Below are 24,992 nucleotides of genomic sequence, written 5' to 3'. Positions count from 1 at the left end.
TAATTCTAAATAACCACCGACTCAGTTTAATTCTTATAACAAATGTTGAAAATGTTGACCGTTTTCCTGAATACCCAAACAGATTTATGTCAAAAAATTCATCAGAACTTCGGGTATCGTGTCCGGCTTTTTTTAATATAATTTTCACAAGGATAAATTGCAAGTTATCGCAAATAATTTCCTTGTAAAAGTACTGTGTGTGGTGAAAATTTTACTGACGACAAAAAAGGTTCAAAATAAAGTCAACTAATGGTAAAAAAGAAATTCGTACAGGGGGTAACAAAAATACAAACTTTTTTTACTAACCACGTCATTTTTTATATTTCCAAGCATTAAATAAGGCTCTAGATCAAAACACGCTACTTTATGTAGCAACTGTTAGTTCCAAAATTAATGAAAATTTCTTAAAGCGTTTAAAAATTATTTTGAAAAAACTATATGAACTTAAGAACTTCGGCGTCCTGTATTGGTAAAACACAACATCATTGGATGTAGACAAGTTTGCATAGAATGTCTTATTTATGGTTTAGGAGCTTTTGCACTGTATAATCATTTCAGACACACCCTGTAGGTTTCCAATTTTCCAAATGCACCTAAAATTCAAATTTCTTCCAAATTCCAATAACACTCTGCCAAATTTCCGGCAGAGTATTAAATGAAATGTCCTGTTAAATGAGGATAACAACACTGCCATTTAACCTTTTTTCTTTAGAAGCTCAAATTTTCTTTTTTTCTCTTTTTTGTAATTCATTTTAAGTATTTTCCATAAACTATGTTCTGTTTTCATCTACAAAAGTGTATGAAACAGTGACGCACATAATTAGAGTTTTTTTAACTAAATGACCAGTAACTCCGTAACGGTTTGAGATAGAATAAGACGGTTTGAATTTGCTCATTTGACTTTTCACTGATCTGGCAATAGGACCAGGTTGTGTCGACGTTGACCATCGGTCAAATTAACTTGTTTCACACTCTTCGAGTTTTGAATCGATGGTGCAAGGAAACTTGTGTCCGGGGTTTTATTTACATCTACTTTAGACATCAAACTCAATGAGACTATTGACAAAGCGATCTTTACGATGATCGATATAGCAATTGGATCGTTCATCGTATCAGAATAGTCTCCAATTTAATACAACAGCACCATCATCTTGACCAGGAAACAACTTTCTGCACATGAGTTGTGCGAGCTGGTCAAAGGGGGGGAGGGGGGGTAGAGTTCTGCTGTAGTACCATCTAAGCTATCCAATCAGTTAAAAATTCAAGTTAATTATGAAACGAATATTTCTCATTATTTACCTAGGAAGCTAATGAAGAAGTTGGACACAATGCTACCATCAACTCCATGGCTTATTTATGGTTGGTTTCCGTTGAATAAAAATTGTATATAAACCGCGGTTGTTAAATAATTATGATCTTCATGCCTTAAATCTCTCGGCACGTTGGGTTTTAAATTTGACGTTCAGATTATCATAATGAATTTCACAACTTCGGTATAGAATTTGTTTATATATGTTTATTTATTATTAAATATATTTTGTATATCATAATTTATTTATATGCTTTATTTATATATTAATATTATCATTTTAACTATCTGCTGTGAATCTTTTACAAGCTTGAATATGTAAAATTACAAATAAGTTCCATAATGCCAAACTAACCGTAGAGGGGCGAAAGTTCACCCATGTTCTGTCTTTACTTAACTGAGGGTAATGATGTTTTCCCGTAAATAGCTTATGGGAAATGTTTCATTGCCCTTGACACTAATTTGAAACAAGGCCCCGCATTTGGCATTCACACTGCCATAAAATTTTATTTAGAACTCTCACCTTAAAGTTGCATTTTTCACTTTAATAGCTAGCGGCTTAGCCCTAGTGAATGTGAATGGAGTCAAAAAGAAGTTTATGTTTATGAAAACTTAAAAATATAGCACAACAGGAGCAGCGTTAGTTTTGCCGGCCGGTAAAGACCATTTAACAGAATTTTTAAGTATCTTATGAATTGGAAAGATTATTCTGTAGAGCAAAACGTATATGGCCCAGAATAATTGGTTCAATTTCCTAGACCCAATTAACACGACCGGCATAAATTGCGTTAAAAAACACCAGGTGGCAGTGTTAAAATCATCCTACAGGGGTTGTGAACATTGCCGCAACACATAAATGTTATACCATAATTAAATACGCTACTGCATGCGGTGAGGGATGCACAGGCCACCCCCCACATACAACTCCATATTAAATAACATTGCTTACATCTATGTTACAATTTCACGCGTTCATAATTTTATTACTGCATCTGCAGAGTGGGCCACCAAGGCATTTTGTGTTATCGACTGCACGGTGCTGAGGAGATAATGCCATGGCTTGGTAAGTTGTAAATTAATCACCACAAAAGTGGTGAAACTCGGGTTGTTGAATAATAATTGTTCATTCGGTAAATTACCAAGAGACATTTTACAAAAGGGGCAAGGAAAATTATATTTTTCGGAAATTTTGCTTTTTGTCCATCGCATGTAAGAAAGAAAAGAGGGTGGCTTATTTAGGTACTGGTAAAATGATATTGGACAGTAATTTAGCTGAGAAATATGTAGAGCTTAAGTACAGTATAAAACTCGTGTGGAACTCTTGACATATTTAAGGATCAAAGATTTTATTACGCAAAACGCGGAACCATTGAGTGGCCTGTAAGGCCGCCAGACTTGAACACAGTATAGCAAAATAAATCTCTCCAAAACTCTATGGGTGGTATACGTGCGATGATGGCATACTCCACTGCTTGCACATCTCTGACAAAATTGAATTCTCTATTTCTAAATAAGTAAAATTTTTTCTTAATTTTTCATATCTTTTGCAAATCGTGCTTGGCATGACTCATTTTCTAAAATCTAGGTAAGTTTTTAATTAGCTTCTGATTCATGATTTTGTCCATCAAGATAAATACTGTATTGCTGAAACCTTAGAATGCTGCTTAGGGTCGCTGTATCCAAGTTTATTCAAGGTTTTGATGAACGTAAATGGTCAGTTAGTCTATTGATATAGAGGGATCGAATGACTAATTTGTGTCCGTCTATGCAGAATCTTGCGAGCCACATTAAATCCTTGAATGTGCCAGCAAAGATGACTTTGTTCCTATCCACAACACTTTTGTGTAATTTTAGTTTCTCGTTTTAGATTTTTTAACGAACTAGGGTAGTCTCTTCGCTGAATAACCCCGTGAAGTATCGCGTAGTAAAATAATTTTCCTTGACTGGACATGCATAGGCATTTTATTTAATGTTCCCTTTTAGTTCTAAGTTACTCCTGTTTGATATTCGGTGAAGTACCAAGCTGAAAGATACAACTTTCAATCGTTGCAGTGAAGAAGCGATAAACTACAACTATCAACTAATTTATCGTTGTAACAACAATACAATTATGAAAGTCAAGTATGTATCAACCTCCTCCTTCATTTTTTCAGACAAAAATTTCAAAATTTCCGTACAAACTTTAAGGAAATATTTTAATAAAACTTTTTTTTAATGAAGTATTCGCACGAAGTAATGTAATTTAGAAAGTCAAAAGCATTTGCAGGTATCGTCAAAGCCTTACTAGACAATTTAAGCCGACTTAATGTCCGGGTGACGTTTACGTGAATTTAGGCAAGGGTGGAGAGAAAAAGCATCAATATTATAATTTCTTTGGTGTACAGGGAAGCAAAGCGAGCCTTCGGAGTTTGCCGAAGGAAAAACTTAGACGTGAAAAGTTTGGCTAGAACAGGTTTTACAGGCTCGTTGCCTAAGAGGAAAAGTTTAGTTTAATATTGTTTGGTTTGACGTTAAGCCCGGTTCCTGTCACTTTCATCCTGACTGTTGTTTGGAGCGGCGGGAGATGTTTCCTACAATATTTGCTTTGCTTCTATTTTAAAGTTATTACATAGTTTCGCATATCTTTTAGAACTTACACGGGTAACCTCGAATGGTATCCAGTTTTCTTTGACATATGATCTATCTTCTTTCGTTTTGTATTGGACTATTATTTCTCTGAAGTAGCTTCCAACAAATGTCTTTCTCCAATTTACAACAGATCAATACGGTATCTTGTTTGCTGTTATGCAGATGGCATTTTAGTGAGTGCAAGCGAAACGCAATTAGGCGATTGATAAGTGCGAGGGAGACGGACTACCGTTTCCCCTTCCACTGTCAACGATCGGCTACCGTCGTTAATTCGCAAGCAGTACGCTTTAATCTATAAAGGGGCGTAGTTCTACATTATTTTGGAAGTCGGAAATTACGTGCATACATGCAAATTTGAATGTATTCTTCGAGAATAGGTTCCAATGATAAATTTTAATGTAGCCTTACCTATATAAACGCCACGGTAGAAATGGTATTTTTAAAACACATCAATAAAAAAACAAACCATTTTTGCAACATAATCCGTCCTAAATTAACACGTACTATTAGGGGTACAAATAAGTTTCCGCCGTTTTCTATAAAAAAATTGGAATTAATTGTGAAAGAACGGGATATTACGTTTTATTCAAAGTATTGCCCATCAACGGCCACTACTTTTTCCCATCTTTCTGGCAGCATTCGGATACCACGGCGAAAAAACTCTTCATCTTTTGAAGCTATCCATGAATCGACCCAATTTTTGGTATCTTCATATGATGTAAAGCGCTGCTCAGACAGACCGTGTGCCATTGATCGAAACAAGTGGTAGTCGGATGGGGCAAGGTCTGGTGAATATGGCGGGTGGGGTAGGACTTCCCAATTAAGTGTTTCCAAATAGGTTTTAACCGGTGCCGCAACATGCGGACGAGCATTATCATGTAGGAGAATAATCTTGTCATGTCTAGAGTAGTAATGAGCGCGTTTTTCCTTGAGTGCTCGGCTCAATCTCATTAATTGTGTTCGGTAGAGAGTTCCAGTAATAGTTTCGTTCGATTTGAGCAACTCATAATATACAACACCAAGTTGATCCCACCAAATACACAACATGAGTTTTTTTCCATGAATATTTGATTTGGCTACTGATGTTGAAACATGGCCAGGTGGACCCCATGATTTCTTCTTCTTTGGGTTATCATAATGGATCCATTTTTCATCCCCAGTGACTACACGATGCAAAAAACCCTTTGTTTTATGCCTGGCAAGCAGCATTTCACTCATGCAAAATCGGCGTTCGACGTCTCTGGGTTTCAGTTCATAAGGAACCCAATTCCCTTGTTTTTGAATCATTCCCAACATTTTTAAACGATGTGAAATTGCTTGTTGCGTCACTTCTAATGTAAGTGCAAGTTCTTTTTGTGTTTGAGACGAATCTTCCTCCAATAACACTTCCAATTCCGTATCTTCGTACGTTTTCGGCCTTCCACTGCTTCCTTTGTCTTCCACGTTAAACTCACCGTTTTTAAACTTGTGAAACCACTCACGACAACTTCTCTCACTCAAAGCAGCCTCACCATATGCTTCTACAAGCAATCGATGCGCCTCAGCTGCAGATTTCTTCAAATTAAAGAAGTAAATCAAAAGTTCCCGCAAATGACGCTTATTCGGCACAAAACTTGACATTTTTGCAAGAAAAAAAAATGTGATGCTGATACGAAACCACTAATACTTCTAGGTTATGTTGTTACTAGTTGATCAAACTTGCGATAGTAAGATTTACATCTAGCAATTTCAGCATAACCTTCTGGTGGGACCATGCTTTGTTAAACGGCGGAAACTTATTTGTACCCCTAATACTTGCGACTCAACGACAGCAGTCTATCTCCATCGCACTTATCAATTTCCTATTTGCCTTTTGCTTGTACTCACTGAAACTATATGCATAGCAGCGAAAAAGGTGCTCTATGTCTTTTGTAAACGGGTTTGATAACCCCTCCCTTTCCGCTAAGCAACCAATCAATTCCATAAATGTTAGTTAAAACTTAGTGCAACTAAAGACAACAAAGTATGAATAGTCACAAACAGGATGTTCCGAAATTTGGAGGCTTAAAGTTCAACAGTGAAATCTTCAATCTTTGATTTGCAGCTGAAAGCAATTTTGCCCTAATCAAAATGGTTTAAAAGTTCCAGTCATACAAAGTGCAAAAAATGGCCAAATAGTGCAAAAATAGCTCAATACCGTCTAAATTTAAGTATAACGTTGGGAATGGAAAAACTAGTAAGAATCTTGCGACAGATTCTGATCTGTGGCGATTAGTGATACCTCAAATTTGGGTACTCAGACGGGTCAATTCAGGTGATGCGTTACATCCCTACTAATCTCCTGTTAGGTCTCTGGTTGATACCGTGCACATAACAAAAATAACTGTACCTTTTTTCACTTTTTTGTCACACATTACCAAAGAGAAGAATTCGAAAGGAATGGTTGATCTACATAAGGTGAATTTTCTGTTGGGTCTACCTCATCCTTTCAGACGGTCAATGTGAATTTAATAGAGGTCTGCAAGCTCTTTTTCTTCATTATACCTAGACGTGATAAATAACCTGGTAAATAATCTCTTCTTCTTTTAGAAATGGCATAAGATGAATAAAATAATCCAAAGTACTTCAAACTCATAAAAAACAAAAACTACTGGGCACGCAAATTCTGATGTTTACATAAGAAATCTCAGTAACTATAGAAGAAAGAGAAAATACAAGTCTAATGGAGTGATTAAAAACTTTCGTTCGTTATTATTTTTAAACTGGAAGCAAAGTTCGATTTTGGCCCAAATGCCAAAAATTCTATGCCCATTCTTTTCATATTAAATTAATTAATTTATCACTTCTTTTATATAAATAAGTATGTCAGAAGGTAAGGCAACTTGTACGAAGCAAAAAAACATGATAGTGAATGCCTTTTTGGGAGGAACGAGCGTGACTGCTATTTCCAGGCAGTTTATTTTGGCCACAGACAGTGTGTATAAAATTATTGCGCGTTACAATGAGAGAGGGCATGTAGAAATTATGCCGAACTCAGAAAAGCCTCGCAAAACCACATTTTAGACGAATGGAAAAATTAAAAGAATGTCTCAAAGAGATCTGTGGACGTTTGCACCAAGAATAATTGCTGAAATTCCTGATTTGAAGGTTCACCAGAAACATATTATTTACCGTCAAATTTCGACATAAAACTTGCAGTTTGGATGAAACGAGGCGTGTCTGCTTAATTCAAGATTCCACCCCAAGTACGTTACATCGACAGTGAAACATGGACAGGCTAGCATATCATTGTAGGGCTGTTTTTGTGGATCAAATTAAGTTCATTGCACTTCATAAACGGGACTATGGATCGATTGGTATACAGCGACCTCTTCAAGAAGTTATGTCGCCGTATGCTCGGTGGGAGATGCCTCTAGGATTTGCATTTCAGTAGGACAATACAGTGGCCGACACAATCATCGAACTGGAATACCATCGAGAATGTATGGAAAAAGATGGAATGTTGGGCTAGTACCACATGGTGCGCAAACGGTCCCTGAAGAAAATATTGATTAGTAGTACCTAGAATTTTATTTCATCCCTGCCGCCGCATGGCAACAGCAAAGTGTCCCATATAATATATATAAATTCCCATATAATATAAGCATATCTTGTCATCCTAATATATCTTTTATAGCATCCAAGACTAATAAGTGTAGTACCATTCTGCGCTTGTACTTTGAAAATGGCAAGATACATTCGACTATTGAATTTAATCTGTTTTAGATGCCCTATCGAGTAACCATTCTCTCCTCGCTGGACATGCTTCTCCTCGGCTTGAAACAAATTTGCTACTTCATAATATTTTATTATATGTTTAAAATACATTTTTATTATTTAATTTTGTTAACAGGCGTACAACCCGAGCGTTCGCCTGTTCAAGCTCAACCATAAAAGTGAGATTAAACCAAATCACATTTCCTACATTCTATCTTTTCTATATATTCTATATATCCCCATTTTTTCTTGTTGAAGTCTATTTTTATGCATGTACGTACACTTCGTTAACTGTTTGATAGTCACGTGTTACGAACTTGAAAAAGGCAAAGTCACTGTCATGCTTCAATCGCCAATATGTCGAAAACATTTGACAATCAGTGTAGGACTGACAGACAAGTGAAGATACTGGCGCTCCCGGTGTAACCGGTATTCTATGAATTGTTCACATCAACAAAGGAATGCCTAAAAAATTTTTAATTTTTGAAAATAGAAAATTCTCTTTTTAGCTATAACCTCCTCAGACTCAATCTTAACTGTTTAAGCACGAGTTGATGCGAAAGACAGATAAATCTTTGAAACACAAAAACGGTTTCTTCCCATAGTAAAAAGACAATTTTTCTTAATCGAAAACATATTGCTTTAAATTTGTTTAGAACATTACCGAACCATACATGCAGTTTAAATTAACGTATATGTGGAAGTAGAGTAATACCCGTCATTCTACCGTCCACAAGGAATTTTATTTATGGTTGTTTTACAAATTGCCGGATAAATACCCGTCTATAATTAATGAAACATTTGTTTATTTAGTTTAGTTAATCAATAACCACTGTGGGGCTAACTGTTTCAACATAGATCGGTCCATTCAGATTAAATAAAACGAAATTCAATTAAGCTTTTAATTTTGTAAATATTGCGTTATATGAAACACCTTAAACTATTCATGCCGTAATTGTAACCATTATAGAGTAAGTGCTTTTCTTATTATATTTTACTCTTACTCGGGTTTAATAGTTTTCTAATTCTCCTTAATGTAACCAAATTTGTTAAGGGGCATTCAATTTAATTGTAGTACTAAACCGCTAAATATGCTTTATTTAGCAGAAATTACCATATAAACAGGCAAAACTATCAGAACTTAAACAAAGGGAGAGAGCTTTAATAGCAGCAATATGGCTCATTCGTCCGGGTATGTGTTTTGTGTTTTATTCATATTATGCAAATTATCACTTAGCCAACACGATTTATTGGTGACAAATGATGTGTCATTGGGTGAATAATGCAAATGATACTGATTAATTAACAAAGGCTACAACACCAGCGTCCTGTAAACATTTACCAACGATAAAGTTCATTATATCGGTTATTAGTTTGGCTGTGTAACTGGGTTACGGTATTGTCTCAAGACCTTAATTATAATTAAAACACTATTGTTGCGGTATGCAGCAAATTGTGTTACTTATGAAAAATCTAACGCAGTATCAAGCAAAAAATCGTCCGCGTACTAATAACTTGGATCCGTCATTGGGACAAAATAATCCACTTCCTGCTAGACTTCGAGAATCTCTAGTTTTTCCGATAACGTCAATATGTAATTTACTGGCCCCTTTGATTGCTATTTATGGCACCGGATTTAGCAGTTTTTCAATAAACTCCTACTAACATTTATGAATCATGTCGTCTGCTTTTTTGATTTATGGACCAACTTTTCTCATTTTGTTTCATTTGCACCGAGCGCCAAGGCGACAAATTATTTTTGCCTTTATCGCCGATTTCCTATCCCCGCGGCAAATCCTTATTAAAATCCGTTTAAATCAGAAATCAATGAAATCGAAAGTATTTCTAAACATAATTATCGTTTATTTATCATTTCGGAACAACTCCTGCACATTACAATCATACCTGTTGCAATAAAATTCTTCAAGTTTCATGCTTGGAATGGCGAACTTCCGGATAGGATGTATCCAATATAAATACAAAATACACGTTCAAATAAAGGAAATAACTGGAAATGGCCATTTCGAAACAACAACGGGGCAAAGGGAAAAGAGCAGACACTTAAGATTTGATGTCCACACATTTAATCTATTTGTTTTGAGGTTACATTGCCTCAAAATATTTCTAATGTTAGGAAGAGCGCAAATCCCCCGTAGGACTCGCGCAATTAGCCCTTTATTAAACCTGTTAGAGATAGAGGAGAAATATTCTACAGCTTTTAAGATAAACCTATACCAATTTTCTCATTCAAATCAGGAAGAAAGGAAGAATTTTCCTTCAAATTACCCCTGAATTTGTGCAATTCACGGCATCATATGGCAATATCAAGCTCTGTGTAAGGTGAACCCCATGAAATGTTGATACATATTTACACATTTTTGCTGATATTTCTGAGTTGATATCGGTTTATCTTCCTGTTGAAACAGATCTATGAATACACTGAACTCCTCAGTTATTGCTTCAGTATAGGTCGAAAGACGAAACTTGTTCATCACCTCGTCGTTTTTGATAGTGACCACTGCAGTTGCGGGTGAACTATCAGGACTCAGTTCCATTTCATACCTATCCATCATCGATTGTGTACCTCGGAAACAGTTTCAATACTAAGCTCGTTCAATATTTTCTTTCATTTTCGTTTTTCATTCATATTCCTACCTAGATGTCGCAACTCGCAAAGACCATTCTGAAGTTTTTCATAGTGCGGAGGACTATGAATTCGAACTCCTCTGGGAAAATTTAGCACCGGACCTAGGAATTTTTTTACGACAGAGGACCCATGAAACCTCGCACTGAACGACAAAAAACATTTTCACATTAACTTGGGAGTTGCCAACAATTTGATGTAGTGCGGTTAGGAGACATGATGGTAAAGGAGAATTTAGATGAACGTTTTGCCAATGCGCTTAAGAAAACTACAAAGTTACAAGTTAATTAGGAACATACATTAACATACCAGAATATTTGAAATTCATAAAAGGAAGTAATGGATCACGCGATCGGGCGCGACGGCACTTAATACCTTTGTTTTGGCTCACCCGTAGCAATATGTACTGGGTGGACGTTTTTGGGTTTTATGGGGGTTCAGCGCAAAAGGTGATGAATGGTGAAACGATCAATGGTGAAAAGGTGAAAAAAAGAAGATAGGTGTAAAAAACTAACATTTAAAAAAATTGGGAAAGTAGCAACAAGACAAAGATAATGGCGACTCTGTATACAGTGTGTCAGAGTTAAGGATTTACCTCCATGTAAGAATATTAATTTTTCTACCAATTACTTTTATTTTATTAGTTATGTGCCCAAAATGCACATTCAGTGAGTGGGTAAGTTTTTATCCCTAATCAGAGCCCACTAAGCAGCGGGGCTAATATTTTTATCCGAAGAAACGTTATTTTTATAATTCCACAATGAATCTATAGTTCAGTAAATATCTAAAAATTACTATCAATAACTTTCTAAATATTATAAATAATAAGATAAAAAATAATATGTGATACTAATTATCGAAATTTGCCAATCTCATTAGAGGCGTCACAGATGAATGGATCTAATAAATCGAAAACCCATATCGTTTAAATCATTCCAAAACAAGATAACAATGAAATTTCAACTTTTTTAACTGGAATGATTTTTCTTAACTAATTATGTTTGTTTTGGGGTGACTGGAGGGCAGGATAGGGACAAGAAAATGAGCTCGTGAAAATGACATAGGCGGTTCGCCGCAATGTTACAGTGGTGTCATCCGCAGAGATCGTGGTAGACATCCGCAGGGTCGGATTAAAGTTCGATGTCTTTAGGCTATTACGGCCACGAGGTTAACTGTCTCAAAAGTAAAATTTTCGTTAACAATCGTTGCCCTTGATGGAGGTTAGGAAGAACAGCCTAACGTATTACTTTGATCTCCGTTCTTCCGGAAATGCTCCTCTGGCTTAAGGTAGAATTATGACGTTTATTTTTAAACACTTTTAACTACTTTTTCTGAATCTGTCTGAACTAAGTTAAACTGCGTTGCCAGTTAATAAACGGCTCCATGGCCGTCAAGGAAGTGGAGGGCAAGAAAAAGCTAAGCGATCCGTCCCTCTGCATAAATGAATACCCGGCTTAAGATTAATTTCGCATCAGCTGGATTCTTCATACTTGTAGCAGTAGAGCAAAGCGGGCAGTTCTACCCAATAAGTTCCCGAGAATATGCGAACTATGTTATAACTTTAAAATAGAAATAACCGCATTAAACTTAATTAAGTAAGAAACAGGAAACCCGAACAAATAGCATCTTTAGGCATTCGTTTAAATTAGGAATTCTTGGAATGTTTAGTTTACGGTTTAGTTTTACATAGGGATCATGTTTTAAACTCATTGCATGAAACCTAAAAGTTTTTATAATTTTATGCATCCATTGACGAGGCCCGGAATAAAAATTTCTGCACACAGGTCCATTCCTCTCGTGCACTTTCCACAAGCTACCGTTTATCATCTATTATAGGAAGTATAAGTAAACATTTTTACTTTTCTGTGTACTCGGTGTTAGCAATGCAAACAGGCATGCTCCTGGAAATGTTATTGTAAAGTATAATGGAACGAGTATCGTTCGTACCCACCTCCTTCGAACGTCTTCCTAATTAGATTTGCCAAATTAAACAAAAACATTTTTCGGGAAAAAATTCGATGGTATTTGAAGCCCTCTCGGAGTTTTATACCTATATCGTTCTTGTGTGCCTAACAGGACACAAATATCTGGATGTATATTTTTCTAAGACACCGTTATGTTGTTTCAGACGCCGCATTCGGCTTTGAACCAGACTTCCAGTACCCTTTAGAGAACCTTACAGTATCTCAAGGGAGGGACGCCATTTTCACCTGCGTAGTAAATAATTTAGGAGGACACAGGGTGAGTGGGGATTCCGCGACAGCAAGGGTGTGTATCTTTTCAATATATTTCTCATACCACCATTGCGCTGCAAGCCGGAGCCACATTTTAAAACAGTTGTATGTTGATTACAGTCTAAAAGTATTTTAATAGTGCTGTTTTAAGATTGTGGTCTTTAAGTGGCCAAAAGAGCGCAAGCACCGAGCACTGAAGCACTGATGCACAGCACCAGCACGTAATTAAAGAAGCACATCTGCACCATTTTTCTTATTCAGTTTGAGTTTCTTGTTTTATCTTCCTTCTTGTGGATTAATTATTTTTAGATTATCTACCAATTTTACAACTAGGTATATATGTAATTTTCCGAGATAGAGGTAGAAGTGCGTCTCTCGACGCAGATTGAAGCAGTAACTGAAAGATTCAGTTTATTTATTCTTTCGTCAACTCGTAGGGGGCCAGTGGTGGCAACCCGAATTAAGCGCAGTGATTTCTACTTTTATGTTTTGAAGTCATCCTCCCCTTTCGCTAGTTCAACTTTAATCGGGAAAAGCAATCACCGCTCTTAATTCGCACTAAAAGCGGCACCCTCCTGGTGCGTCAATGCTGCACCTCCCCCCCCTATCACGAGAGGAGAAACGAATAAATACTCCAGACTCTCCAGTTATCGCTTCAGTCAGCTTAAACCAAAGTGTACCCTGAAACTTATATTAACCAAATTAAATATAAAATAAAATAGTTGTTTTACCACAGTTTACAACTAGCAATTTTAATATCGCATAATATATCATGGGATAAAGGACGATTTGCAGTAATATTCCGATAGAAATTTTACGTAAGCTTGGAAATAAAAGGGAAGAAAATTCGCATCTTACCTGCATCAATATCTCCAGTCATGTAAAAACTGCACATACCAGAACTCAATTACAGAACATGTCAGTTGGTATATTTGTTATCTCTGCACCGACTGACAGGCTGTTATGACCCTGCAAAATTCTTTGCATGTTATTTATAGAAATATATTTTCGTATATTGAATTATTATCGGAAATAATTTGAATGACTTGTATTTAGTAGCACATGCAGCAAAAACAGTCAGCTAGCTCCCTGATTCGAAAGCAATAAACTTTTAACCTAATAACTCGAGAGTGTGAGAGGAAACGCGATAGCTATTTCCTAAGTTTTAAAAGCTTTCCGGAGCTTATAAAAACACAGAGATAATTAAAGAATGAAATAAGTGTACAGAAAAGTTTTAAAGAGTTTCAGAATTAAATATTACAGCATGGAACGTTTTTATGTGTAAATATTTTTAAGAGCAATAGGTGTAGATGTTGACTGTCTTGCCATTTATTTTGATAGAGTTTTGATTGCCATAACTTTGAGTTCCCCATTTAAATTTTTATTTTTTTTTTATTGTAGGGGATAGGATTAACACCAACTGGGGTAAGTTTACCCTTTATGTTAACAGAATTTTTTTGATAATCATCTTCCTCGTCCCTATTTTAATTTACAGAACACGTATTTCCTAAATAAGACAATTCATAATAATGTAACGAAGGATGCGAGTTTTAAAGTAATATTCCTGAAATGAAATAAGTGAACAAGATAATTAGATTTATTAACCCTTGCATGATATGTATCTTTACTATTGGTCGTTTTTCCCAATTTTCATGAATCGAGTTCTATTTTATGTCCAACAGTTTTAAAAATAATGAAGTATAAAATTTCAGACTTTTCACAGTTCGAGGGGTTAATAGTAAAACGGGGAGGCCGAAGCCCTACAATTAGACCCTTGAGGGCTGTTTTCGCTCCTCAATCTGCCTTTTTTTACTCAAGTCATTCGAGAGTCGGAAGTTGTTCCCAGAGGAGAAAGATTGCTCCCAAAACCCTGTGTCTAAGATGTTCCACCTATTGTACACTTCTAGGAAGTAGTATGAAGACTCCTCTTCAACATCTCAGTATTTGCAGAACGAGTTGTTATTCATTACCAGGAAATCCACATGTCTGTTTAGCCTGCCATAACCTGTGGGAACCCCCACTAGTATAGTCACGTATTATCAAGTGCTATAAATAAAATAATCACGTTTGTCACGTTTCATACTGTAAAACATTTCATTTATTTTATTCGAATTTCTAACGCTCAATTCAAAGATATAAATATTACTGAAAATCGAGTTATTTAGTACTTGTCATATACCAATTAAATAACATGGCACGAGTAGTGCTTTATAAAATAATTATAACGTACCAGAAATTCCCTATTTCCCTATTCTCAAGTCACATGCGAAATATGAAAGCGATGTGGAAAGCGAGTTTTACAATCACGGTCAGACACCAAATGAAATAACTTCAATTCACTCTGCAATTCTCTTCATAGTATAATTTGCTTCAAGTTAGTTCTGACGATCTAATAATTGCATTTATTGCGCCCTCTATTGGACATTATTTTCAACTCTCGAATAAAAATTTTTGAGAATCAACTTTCGTAATATTGGCAATTCTGGCCATACGTGAATTAAATAGCTTCATATCATGGCAGGTTGTAAAGTAATAATAATCTATCAAAGCACAAATTAAACATATTATCACTACTTCCAACAATCTTGCTGTAAACCATCAACCTTCCATACATTTATAATTTTGAGATACATCTTTCCACCTGACAATTAATAAATGGATATGGGGAACGAATTCTGTGATAATTTTCAATAATTCGCTTAAATAACTTTAGCCTGAAAATATGCGTCCAGTAAACCCTTACGACAAGAATTACCTCATTTATTAATTTTCCTAGTAAATATCACCCCATTAACTAGATTTGGGTTTGCAAGTTGGTATGCAATGGCAATTTATCGACTCGTCGATTTGAATAACAAAAAGTCAGTACTACAGTCATTATAGAAAAGACTGTTTCTTAAATCTGATTGCCGTTCAACTCTAGGTTATCTCGGTTCTTTTAAATATCAATTTAAACTGTTCACACCTCATTAAGTTTCAATTTTACAGCTATTGTCCCATCTGGGTTATAGCCTAGGGTAGCATGCCGCTGAAATCTGAGATTGCTGCGCGCGTGCACACCACATTGCTCGTCTCACAATTGTTTTATAGGAATTTCCTTTCAGTTTAGGTTTTTCTGCTGTTTTGGCTCGGATGAAAATTTAAAACTAATGAGATTTTATCCCGATGAACATTCCATATTTGTCTATAGTGCATTCAATTTGCTCTCCATCTCATGTTTGCAATATATTTCGATGTAATTTAAATAAACAATACAAAGAAAGAAAAATAATTTATGTTGTTGGTGCTGCTATTATTTTTAAAATTATTTACGTGGATGCCATAAACAGACGGGAAACTATAAAAAGACTTTCATTAATGTGTTACAGCCATACCACCGATTTTACTGAGGTGTTTTTAACTTTCGTTATTTATAACCGTAATAATTAGGTTCAGTTAATATTTCGTTCACATGGGACTCATTAGCATGAACAATATCAATTATATATTTTTTAGGTTGCTAGAAAAAATATCCCTCCGTCACTGTTTCCCAATTTTCTAGAAGTTTACCTCTAATTTGAATCTAGTTTCTTTTAAAGTCAAAAATAACAGTAAAGGAAAACTGAGGCGGATGTGATGTTGTTTGTGCCGGAGGTAGCTCTGTGTCCCATCACCTGTATATGACGTGCATGAAGGTCGATCCAAAGGTCTAGCGACACGGGACTCTGCCATAGCTTTCATATGTAAACAAGATTACCATTATTCACCTTCGACATCCCTGGTCCGCCCCAGCAGGCGACACATTCTTACATACAGGGATGAAATGGCCAAGTCAACTACATATGCATGACCTGTTTACCTTTGCAGTTCCATGCATATTATGTAGTTATTAATGAACCTCCACGAAGGATATTATTATGAATTTTTTCGTGGCCCTATAGATTTTTAGTCTATCACATTATTGGTTATCGTTAGTAACATTGTTATTACGCCGTTTAGAGACCACTTAAGAGTAATGGCCTTGCTATTAATTTGGTAGTTAAATATGGCGGATGTAGCGGTCAGGGGTAATTTACCATTCGTTATGAAATTTAATTTTAGTAAATGTAAATTTTACCACTTAATTTAGATTGAGACTCGGTGGTTGTCTAGTTAGTTATGTAGGGATGAATTCTCTATGGTTCGGGAATTAAAGAATTCATTTTCAGGCTGAAAATTAAAACTTAATTTGATAGTAAAAGAAGTTAACAGTTTTTTCAAATTTGCTTGAATTCCGCGACAGATCAAGTGCTTCGCACTTGATTTCAACGTTGTAGAAATTGAATTTCTAAATTAAATTGTACATAATCAAATTCACGGTTGAATATTAAAGTTGCATGTACAGCGATAGCTTTGAAATATCCATATTTTGGCGAGGTCAAGTTCATTTAATCATTTATTGAAATGTGTTTAATCATTAAATTTAATCGCAAGTGGCACGTGCAATTTCGGGAACGTGTTATTAATTTTTAGGCAATTAAGTTGTTACAAAATGACAAGTAATTTTGTTACGCGAAGAGCTGAAAATCCTGTTTATGTAGAGATTTGATGTACTACTTCCTGTGGGCCGGGAACTACTTAATTTTGCTTTGGAAACTCCGAAGCCTTTGATTGTTAATTACTGTTTAAATTATGTGTGTGTGTACAATGACTTCACAAGAGGGAAGATTTTGCAAGACAATTATAACGCATGTAACAAGCGTTTTTTGTCAAACATAAACACTTACTTATCTTCAACGAATGAAACGCTTGATGTATACGTTGAGTAGATTTAAGGCAAATAGATAAAGAGGAGAGCCAATAAGACCTAGCGTTTCCGATACTACCCCTTCTTTATCTAGAACCATGCACCTAAAATTACTGATCCTCAAAGGCGTTTAAGAATATTTCAATCACTCATAGGAGTAATATGAGCTTGTAAATTATCCCCTGCCGAATTATGTCATAGGTCGCTTGGATAAAGGCAGACACCAAAGCAATATTAGCCATTCACGAAAGCGTCATAACCAACAATGCAAGATTGTCTGTAACTCACAATGATTTCAATACCTGGACTCTTAATATTCGAAATGTTAAAAGGGAGGATCGAGGACAATATATGTGTCAAGTCAATACTGACCCTATGAAAATGCAGGTAAGTCAACAGAAATAATCTTGACTTTATTGTAAGTGGTACTATTTATTACAGACAGCATATTTGGAAGTAGTCATTCCTCCAGACATAGTCTACGAAGAGACATCTGGAGATATGATGGTACCCGAGGGCGGTTCCGCCAAATTGGTCTGTAAGGCCAGGGGATATCCCCCACCAAAGATAATCTGGAGAAGAGAGGACGGAGGGACAATATTGGCCCGCGGGAATCATTCCTCAAAGAGGGAAAAGCTGTCGGCTGTTGAGGGGGAAGTACTGAGCTTGACTAAAGTGACGAGGTCCGAAATGGGGGCATATCTGTGTATAGCTGCCAATGGAGTTCCGCCCTCAGTGAGCAAAAGGATGATGTTACATGTACATTGTAAGTAACAAAAGTCCGAAATATGCGACAGAAGGATTTAAAGTTTAATAATTCATTTGCGCCCACTTTGCCAAATCAGCTATAAAACTTCACAATAGGCCCGGGCAATTGTTTTTAATTCATGTGTCATTTGCGAAAATAGCAGACGCGTAGGGTCAAACAACAGCAGTTTACAATGAATGGCAAAACACGGCTGGTAACAGCACAACAGATTATAAATCCATCATTACAAAATAATATTTGTGTCTATTTTAATTATTGTCCTTGTTTCTGTTTGCCGCACGACACATCGCTCACGATTAATGTGATGTACCTTTTGTTTGTAAATGTCAACGTAACTGACTTGATATATCGTTGAAGGGGGATTTTTCTTCTCCTGTTTCCATTGACTGCATTTTTCCAGGTCTGATAAACAGTTTGGTCATTGATGCAAATTCAATGAAACTCGGTCGTGGATATATTTTAAATCTTTAAATTAAGGTAACTGTAGCTACTTTTAACTTTATTGACGAAGCTTCAAGCGTCATTTTTCCATTAGATTTGTAAGGTTTCTATCACATTCTTCCCGCCTAAAGTGGAAGATTACCGAAGCAGCACACTTTAATTATGTTTATTTTTAAGCCGCTTAACCTTTCTGTTCAAATCAGTTATGATGCAAAAATCTCTTTTCCCTGGTTTCAAAAATACGATTTACCAATATTTAATTCAGCTATGTGTGAAATAATAAAGTCCAAAGTTTCGCAAATATAGTTGAATTTCATGTCAAGAATTTAGGTTCGTGTTTCAGTACACTATATTAGCTATTCAAGTAATATGCAAGATGGTTCATTTAACTTGATTCAATTGTCCAGAAAATTATAAATAAGCGCGAAGAGTTTCAATGATTGAGATAAAAGGGTAAATAAGATGGTAACGAGACCAAACATGAAAAAATAATAATCATATGATAAAATGAAATTTGGAACGTAGGCCACGCTACATTTACATTACATCTATAAGACGGCTGTCAAATGTTTTGGATGACTGCGTTCGATATCCCAATTTGGATACCCTTTTTTATATACATTTCCTATTTAAATTTATTAGTTTAATGAGTAGCCCAAATTCAAGACTCAATAATTGTGTTAAAAGACCCGACTCTCTCTTAATCAAATATATTTTAATGTTACCTTAATTTTCCCAAACGGAAATCTAGTTTATATTCGGACGCTTCAACAACCAAAAAAAAAAAAAAGCTTTTTTTTATAAAATAACGAACACAACATTAATTCATAATTCAGATATTATTCGGTTAGATATTGTTAATTTATTAAGCGTGTCTACATTTTCCATAAATGTTTAGTAATATGATTAATTTAATAATAATGCTAAATTAGTTATTTGAACACTAAAGAGTATAAAAAAGTTGGAAAGCAAAAACTCCTTATTTATATGTTGAAAATGATGAACCTTATTTCCGTTATATGCGATATTATTCTGTAAAAAAAATTGCGAATTTTAGCGTTTTTTTTTAATTGCCAAAGTGTGGTGTAACATTGCAAACCAATAAATACGTTGTATTTCTTGCGTAAAGTTTATTGGATCGATTAAGTTATTCACCATTTTTGATTTGTGATGAACTAAAATCTATCTAAAACGTTATTAGATCTTTGCAAGGGACATACCGCTTTCAAATATTTTTCATGAACGTGCAAAAATTAATCAAATAAAAGCACCAAACATTTTTAAATATTGGAGATAATGACCGAATTCAAAGTAATGAAGGAACGCATTTCGGAAAATGATTGGTAAACGATCGAGACAAATTGATGAAAAATGGGAAAAGGTGTTATTATTCGAAAAACGGGGTGCTTTTTTATGACACAAGTTGAAAATGAACGCGCCAAACGCTAAATGATATTCGCTGGTCGAAGCCAGTGATTCATAACAATAATCCGATAAGCCTGCAAAGTGCTCACTGCTGAATTAAAAATTCTCACGCTTTTTAACAGAGGATGGGAGTCCTGCCTTTAGGACCACATGAAGGTCCTTAAGAGATGACTTTCAATTTCAGACTTTACATAATATATTTACAGAGCCCTTTCTCGGTTCGGCACATTGGGTGTGTGGTTGAAATTCATTCCCCTCGGCGATAAAACTTTAGGGCGCAATCAAATTATTCACCATATTGTTGCTCGCCTAACAGAAACCGAAAACTGATAACAAGAGAGTCGAATTGATTGACTTCCCGGAAAGTAACCGACTTTTCCCCAACAGTCATGAATTGAAATTGTTTCTCAACTCCGCGAATTCCATAATTGTCCATTTCATTGAATTTTGAATTAGATTACACACGCTCCTTTCATTTTGAGTTTCACTTCGGCATAAATATGTAGACGACACAAGCAAAGAGCCTCACAACATGGATAAAATTTAAACGAGACGTTTCTAGCAAATATAACGTGTTTGGCTTGAAGGTATTTATGTTTCTTTACAAAGCCCCGGAATGAAATCAAGCTCCGGCATAAACGAAATGCACAAAGCAACCCATTTTAAGCTCCAATTACAAAAAAAAAATCTCAAAGATTTCGGAGGTGTGTTTTGTTTTGAGCCTTCTTAATCACGAAGCTAAAAGGAAACATGGCCATGATGCACATCAAAAGATCTTCGGCTAATTTCAACTTAATTAGTTGCTTCAGGCTTTGTCAAGGATATGTTTGTGTGTGCGGTCAATTCAAAATCCAGCAAATTGGAATCGAAATGTTTTCCAAATAAGCTGATGCGATGATAGTGCCCGAGTATAATTACGAATTGCCCAGGGTCAGTAAATATTTAGCTGTCCTAAAAGGCAATAAGCAAAATGAATTACATTTAACGGGAGGCATTTATCAAATTTTTACGGTGCATGCAGTCATTCCCACTGTTTTATTTTGGTGATAGCATAGGATTCGTTTTTCAGTAAATCCAGATCCTGTCTACACCCGCCTACTACTGATCAGCCTGAAATGAATGAGTGATGAATGAAATGTTTTCGGTCTTGCCTAGAGGCTAATAATTCATTATTACCCAATTTTAGAAATAATCAACCTACAGATTTAAACACATGTGCCAAAAGAAGTATTAACTTTCTACGTTATTACACTTCCCGGTAAAGTTTCTTCATGATTTGTGTGGTAAATTGTTTCGAACGTGTTGTGAAAACTTCAGAAATATCTAATCCCTCGTTTGATTTATCTTTTGTAACTTTATAATGAAACTCGTCATTTTGACATATTTCCTACATTCTTAATGTTTTTCCTATATTGTCGTGGCTTATTGGACTTAATTTGGGTATGGCGCACGATGACATAAAATATCCGAAACTTATTTTCTTTTCAGTTGCGTCATCCGGGGATATTTTTTTAAGCTCAGAAAAAACAGATAGTTGAGTTATGGGATGAAATTGAAACGGAGAACTGACGATAGAGCAAAATCAGCCAGTCCAGGCTTTGGTAATTGGGTTCAGCTTCTGTGTCCTTTGGCAATAAATACTGTAGAAAAATAAGAAAATAACGCACTTGTTTTCTTGGTGATACATCTAGGTGTGATTTTATTATTTAGATAGAGGGAATTTGTCTAAAAGTACAATTTTGCTTCCATTCCAAACCGGGCCCTAATTTTTCGCATTCTACAACATATCATACGCTACACTGAAAGGTAATTTCAAATTAAAATTCATTTAGCTAAATTTTTGATAAAATCGTTTTATAATGGATTGTAATAATTTGCTTTTAATACCTGATATGATGCAACCAAGTAATGGTATCAACTTGTATTATTAATAGAATAAAAATTATCGGTTATGTCACAAATTGCAGGTGCGGTATTATTGAAAAGATCAAAAACAACATTGATACATTCGAAAATTAGATATTTTCGTAAAGTTGGTAAAATTGCTGAAAAACTATACAATCAAACTTTCCCGGTAACAAAATTAATATTATAACATCAAAGCCCCTGATACAATAATTATTGTTTTAAAAGCTCATATGAATATGGATGCAGATCCCAGGAATGCACAATAGGATGGGCTAATATTTCTGCGCCAAGTACACAATGGCTCATTATAAATGAAACCATAAATACAAATGTTGGCAACTTCAATCATTTCCTGACACGTTTTATTCACTGCCGTATGTAAAACGTTGCACCTCTTTGCAAACCACTCACCCTTCGGCGCTTTTGTTTATGAGGGGATTTTTTCTCTTTCTGCTTTAGGATTAACACTTGTATAATTTGGAATACAGCACAGGAAGACTGGGCAATAAATTTTAGGTCGGGTAATTTTCATTGTCGTTCCATATTGGGTGATGTTAAAGCAGAAAAATCCAACTTCAAATAATGCTCTAATTTTTCGATGTTTGTTAAAGTCACTGACCAGTAGAGTTTCAAATATATTTTTATTATCCTTAAGAACGGAAACTCTGGATTGCAATGGCCCTCAACGGATTTTTAATTGCTGAACTTATCTAACAATTATATTTCCCCTCTGAGACTCCAAGGGGTGTTTTATATTCCTAGCGCGTTTTTATCCGCTTTACTCATTTAAAAATAAATTCACATCAAGCAAGAATTGTCGATTCGTGATAAAATTTAATAACTATTCACTGCAATAGCAAAGAACAAGAGATTGATTAATTCGAGTAGCTTGATGTTTTTATCGAAAACTTTATTTTATTCTAAAATGGAATTATTGCAAATTATATGTTTTTCTTTACTTTTCAGTTTGTTTCTCACCTGTATTCATGTCACTTTGGTATAATCAATAATGTGGAAATAGCAACACCAAGAAAGCATGAAAACTTTTTGCACTGCTGAGGCCTTTAAAAGAAATCAGAAAGTCTCCGGTGCTGAGACAAAGCCTTTCTTCAGAAATAACTTTGGACGTTGCGGTCTTTCCCAATATTTGCTCTGATGTATTATAGATGAAAGCAATGCAAAAAGACATTTTCATTTTGAACTTGCAGATCGAACAGTGTCATATCTCTGCTTTTATTGATATCGGGTGTTGAGGCGAACCCTGGACATAGAATATTGATATTCGAAATAATTTTTTTGCGCCTGTGTAGATATTCAATTCGAAAACTTTCACATAGAGGTTACGGTACTTAGAACCGGCCGTCATTTCTCATTTTTGTCAATTGTTTAATTAGAGCCGTTATGGCTGAAAACGTCCTCAAATTTCAAAAATTTGAATATCCCGCATAACTGTTCGGATAATTTGTGCAGGCTTAAAAAAATAAAAACGTAATTCTCATGCTAATCTCCTATATCCAAGTTCGCCTGGACACGCGTTATATTGCTTCAATGAGAGTAAGAACGACCGTTTAAACCTCTCTTCTGAAAATCCTATAAACCTTGAATACCTCTCTCCTGTGGATTATTATGAATAAAGTACAAATAAATCTATGAACTCTTCTATTTCTTCTTTAACTAGAGAGACCATATTGGTTCAAATCCCCTTAGTGTTTCCGTTCGAGATCCAATCTCACCCATCTTCCAGAATGCTCATGAAATCATTTTACGTCGTTTTTATTCTTTAGAGAGATGCCTCATGCGGAGCCAGTATCTTATAAGACATATAAACTGTTAATGAAAGATTATTTAGATTGAGGTCATAAGGATTTCATTGAACTTCCTGGCGATAAGGAGAGCCCTTACCATCTATATACCCCACTATTACGTTTTAAAGCCCGGCAGTTCAACTAAATTTCGTGTAGTAATCCACGTTTCAAGAAATAGATTTTTTTATTTTATAGAAAATAATGCCTCACACACCAGTTGGTGGGGGTTGTTGTAGCATAGACATTGTGCTGTAAAAAATATTTAAAGAGTATTGTCAAGATTTAAAAGCTCCGACCCAAGTGAAAATTTCAATTGAACACTATCCCATATGGTACCTTTTCGTCTCCATTTTTCCCCACTACAACCATCTCTCGATAATGAGAGCGATTACCAAATGGCTGCTCAAGTACTACAATATAACACTTCCGTGGTTAACATTAAGACGGGGAAGTATGGGTGTGAATACTTTATAAAATTGGTTTAATTAATGATGGGACAATTATTAAAAGTCCTGGTTTGCTTTGAATGTTGGTAATGCAGCACCTATCATCCGGATATTTTGTCTCGTCTGGATTCTGCTTTAATCAAACCAATTACTTGACGTTTGATAAGGAATTCGGCACAACAGGTACAATCTTGAAATCCAAAATTCGATCCCCTTAAATTTCCAACGCTAATAACTCTTGTATTGAAGCTTGTTGTACAGAAGTTATGGTCAAGAGGTTTAACCTGGAATGAATTGGCTCGTGTTGATTTGGTGAATAAGTGGCGATGCTTTAAATTACATATCGATTTCATTAGTCAACTCTCTCTTCCACAAGTGATGTTTATGAACAATATTCACTCTCTGTAAATTCAATCTGTTTTGCAATAGCTAGAAGTCTGCATATGCAGTTATGCAGTGGTGGAACATTTCTCTGCAACATTTGAAGAATACAACATAAAGATATTTTTGATTTATTTAAAAATTCGGGTCGTTCTTCTTGACACTAATGCTATTCCTGAACTCGTGCGTCTCTGTTATTAATAAAACTCATTATATCTGAGTAATCTAGTTACAAACGGTATTTTTAGTTGTTTTTCGGCTTATACTTAAGCGGATTCATCAGAGATCATTCGCCTTGACTTGGATCAAGTGGTCACTTCACGGTTGAAGTACGTAGTAATTGTGTGCCTCAAACACAAGAAATTGTTCCCTTTCTGTGTTGGTCTTTCATTCGTTCAAAACATAATCCAGGTAATTATGTGACTGCGAAATAGATCTGCTTTAGAATTATTTCTCTACAAAACAAAGATAGAGAAGACTTTTCCGTCTGCATTGTTTCGTA

General features: G+C 35.4%; 1 protein-coding gene across 6 annotated transcripts in view; it reads left to right on the top strand.

The window, feature by feature from the left end:
* Positions 1-24,992, top strand: part of LOC136350451 (lachesin-like) — an 89,748-nt gene that overhangs the window by 60,484 nt on the left and 4,272 nt on the right. For 4 of the 6 annotated variants that reach the window (XM_066302147.1, XM_066302148.1, XM_066302149.1 and 1 more), the window contains 4 exons: positions 12,445-12,584; positions 13,952-13,975; positions 17,517-17,702; positions 17,757-18,081. In XM_066302147.1, the coding sequence (XP_066158244.1) occupies positions 12,445-12,584; positions 13,952-13,975; positions 17,517-17,702; positions 17,757-18,081 (675 nt within the window). The remainder of the gene's footprint in view (positions 1-12,444; positions 12,585-13,951; positions 13,976-17,516; positions 17,703-17,756; positions 18,082-24,992) is intronic. The other 2 variants (XM_066302150.1, XM_066302151.1) reach the window with 2 other exon arrangements.

Source organism: Euwallacea fornicatus, chromosome 3 (genome assembly GCF_040115645.1).
Source record: "Euwallacea fornicatus isolate EFF26 chromosome 3, ASM4011564v1, whole genome shotgun sequence".
NCBI classification, from domain to species: domain Eukaryota; kingdom Metazoa; phylum Arthropoda; class Insecta; order Coleoptera; family Curculionidae; genus Euwallacea; species Euwallacea fornicatus.
The sequence above is the reverse complement of the archived record's forward strand: the minus strand, read 5'-3'. Positions and strand labels throughout refer to the sequence as shown.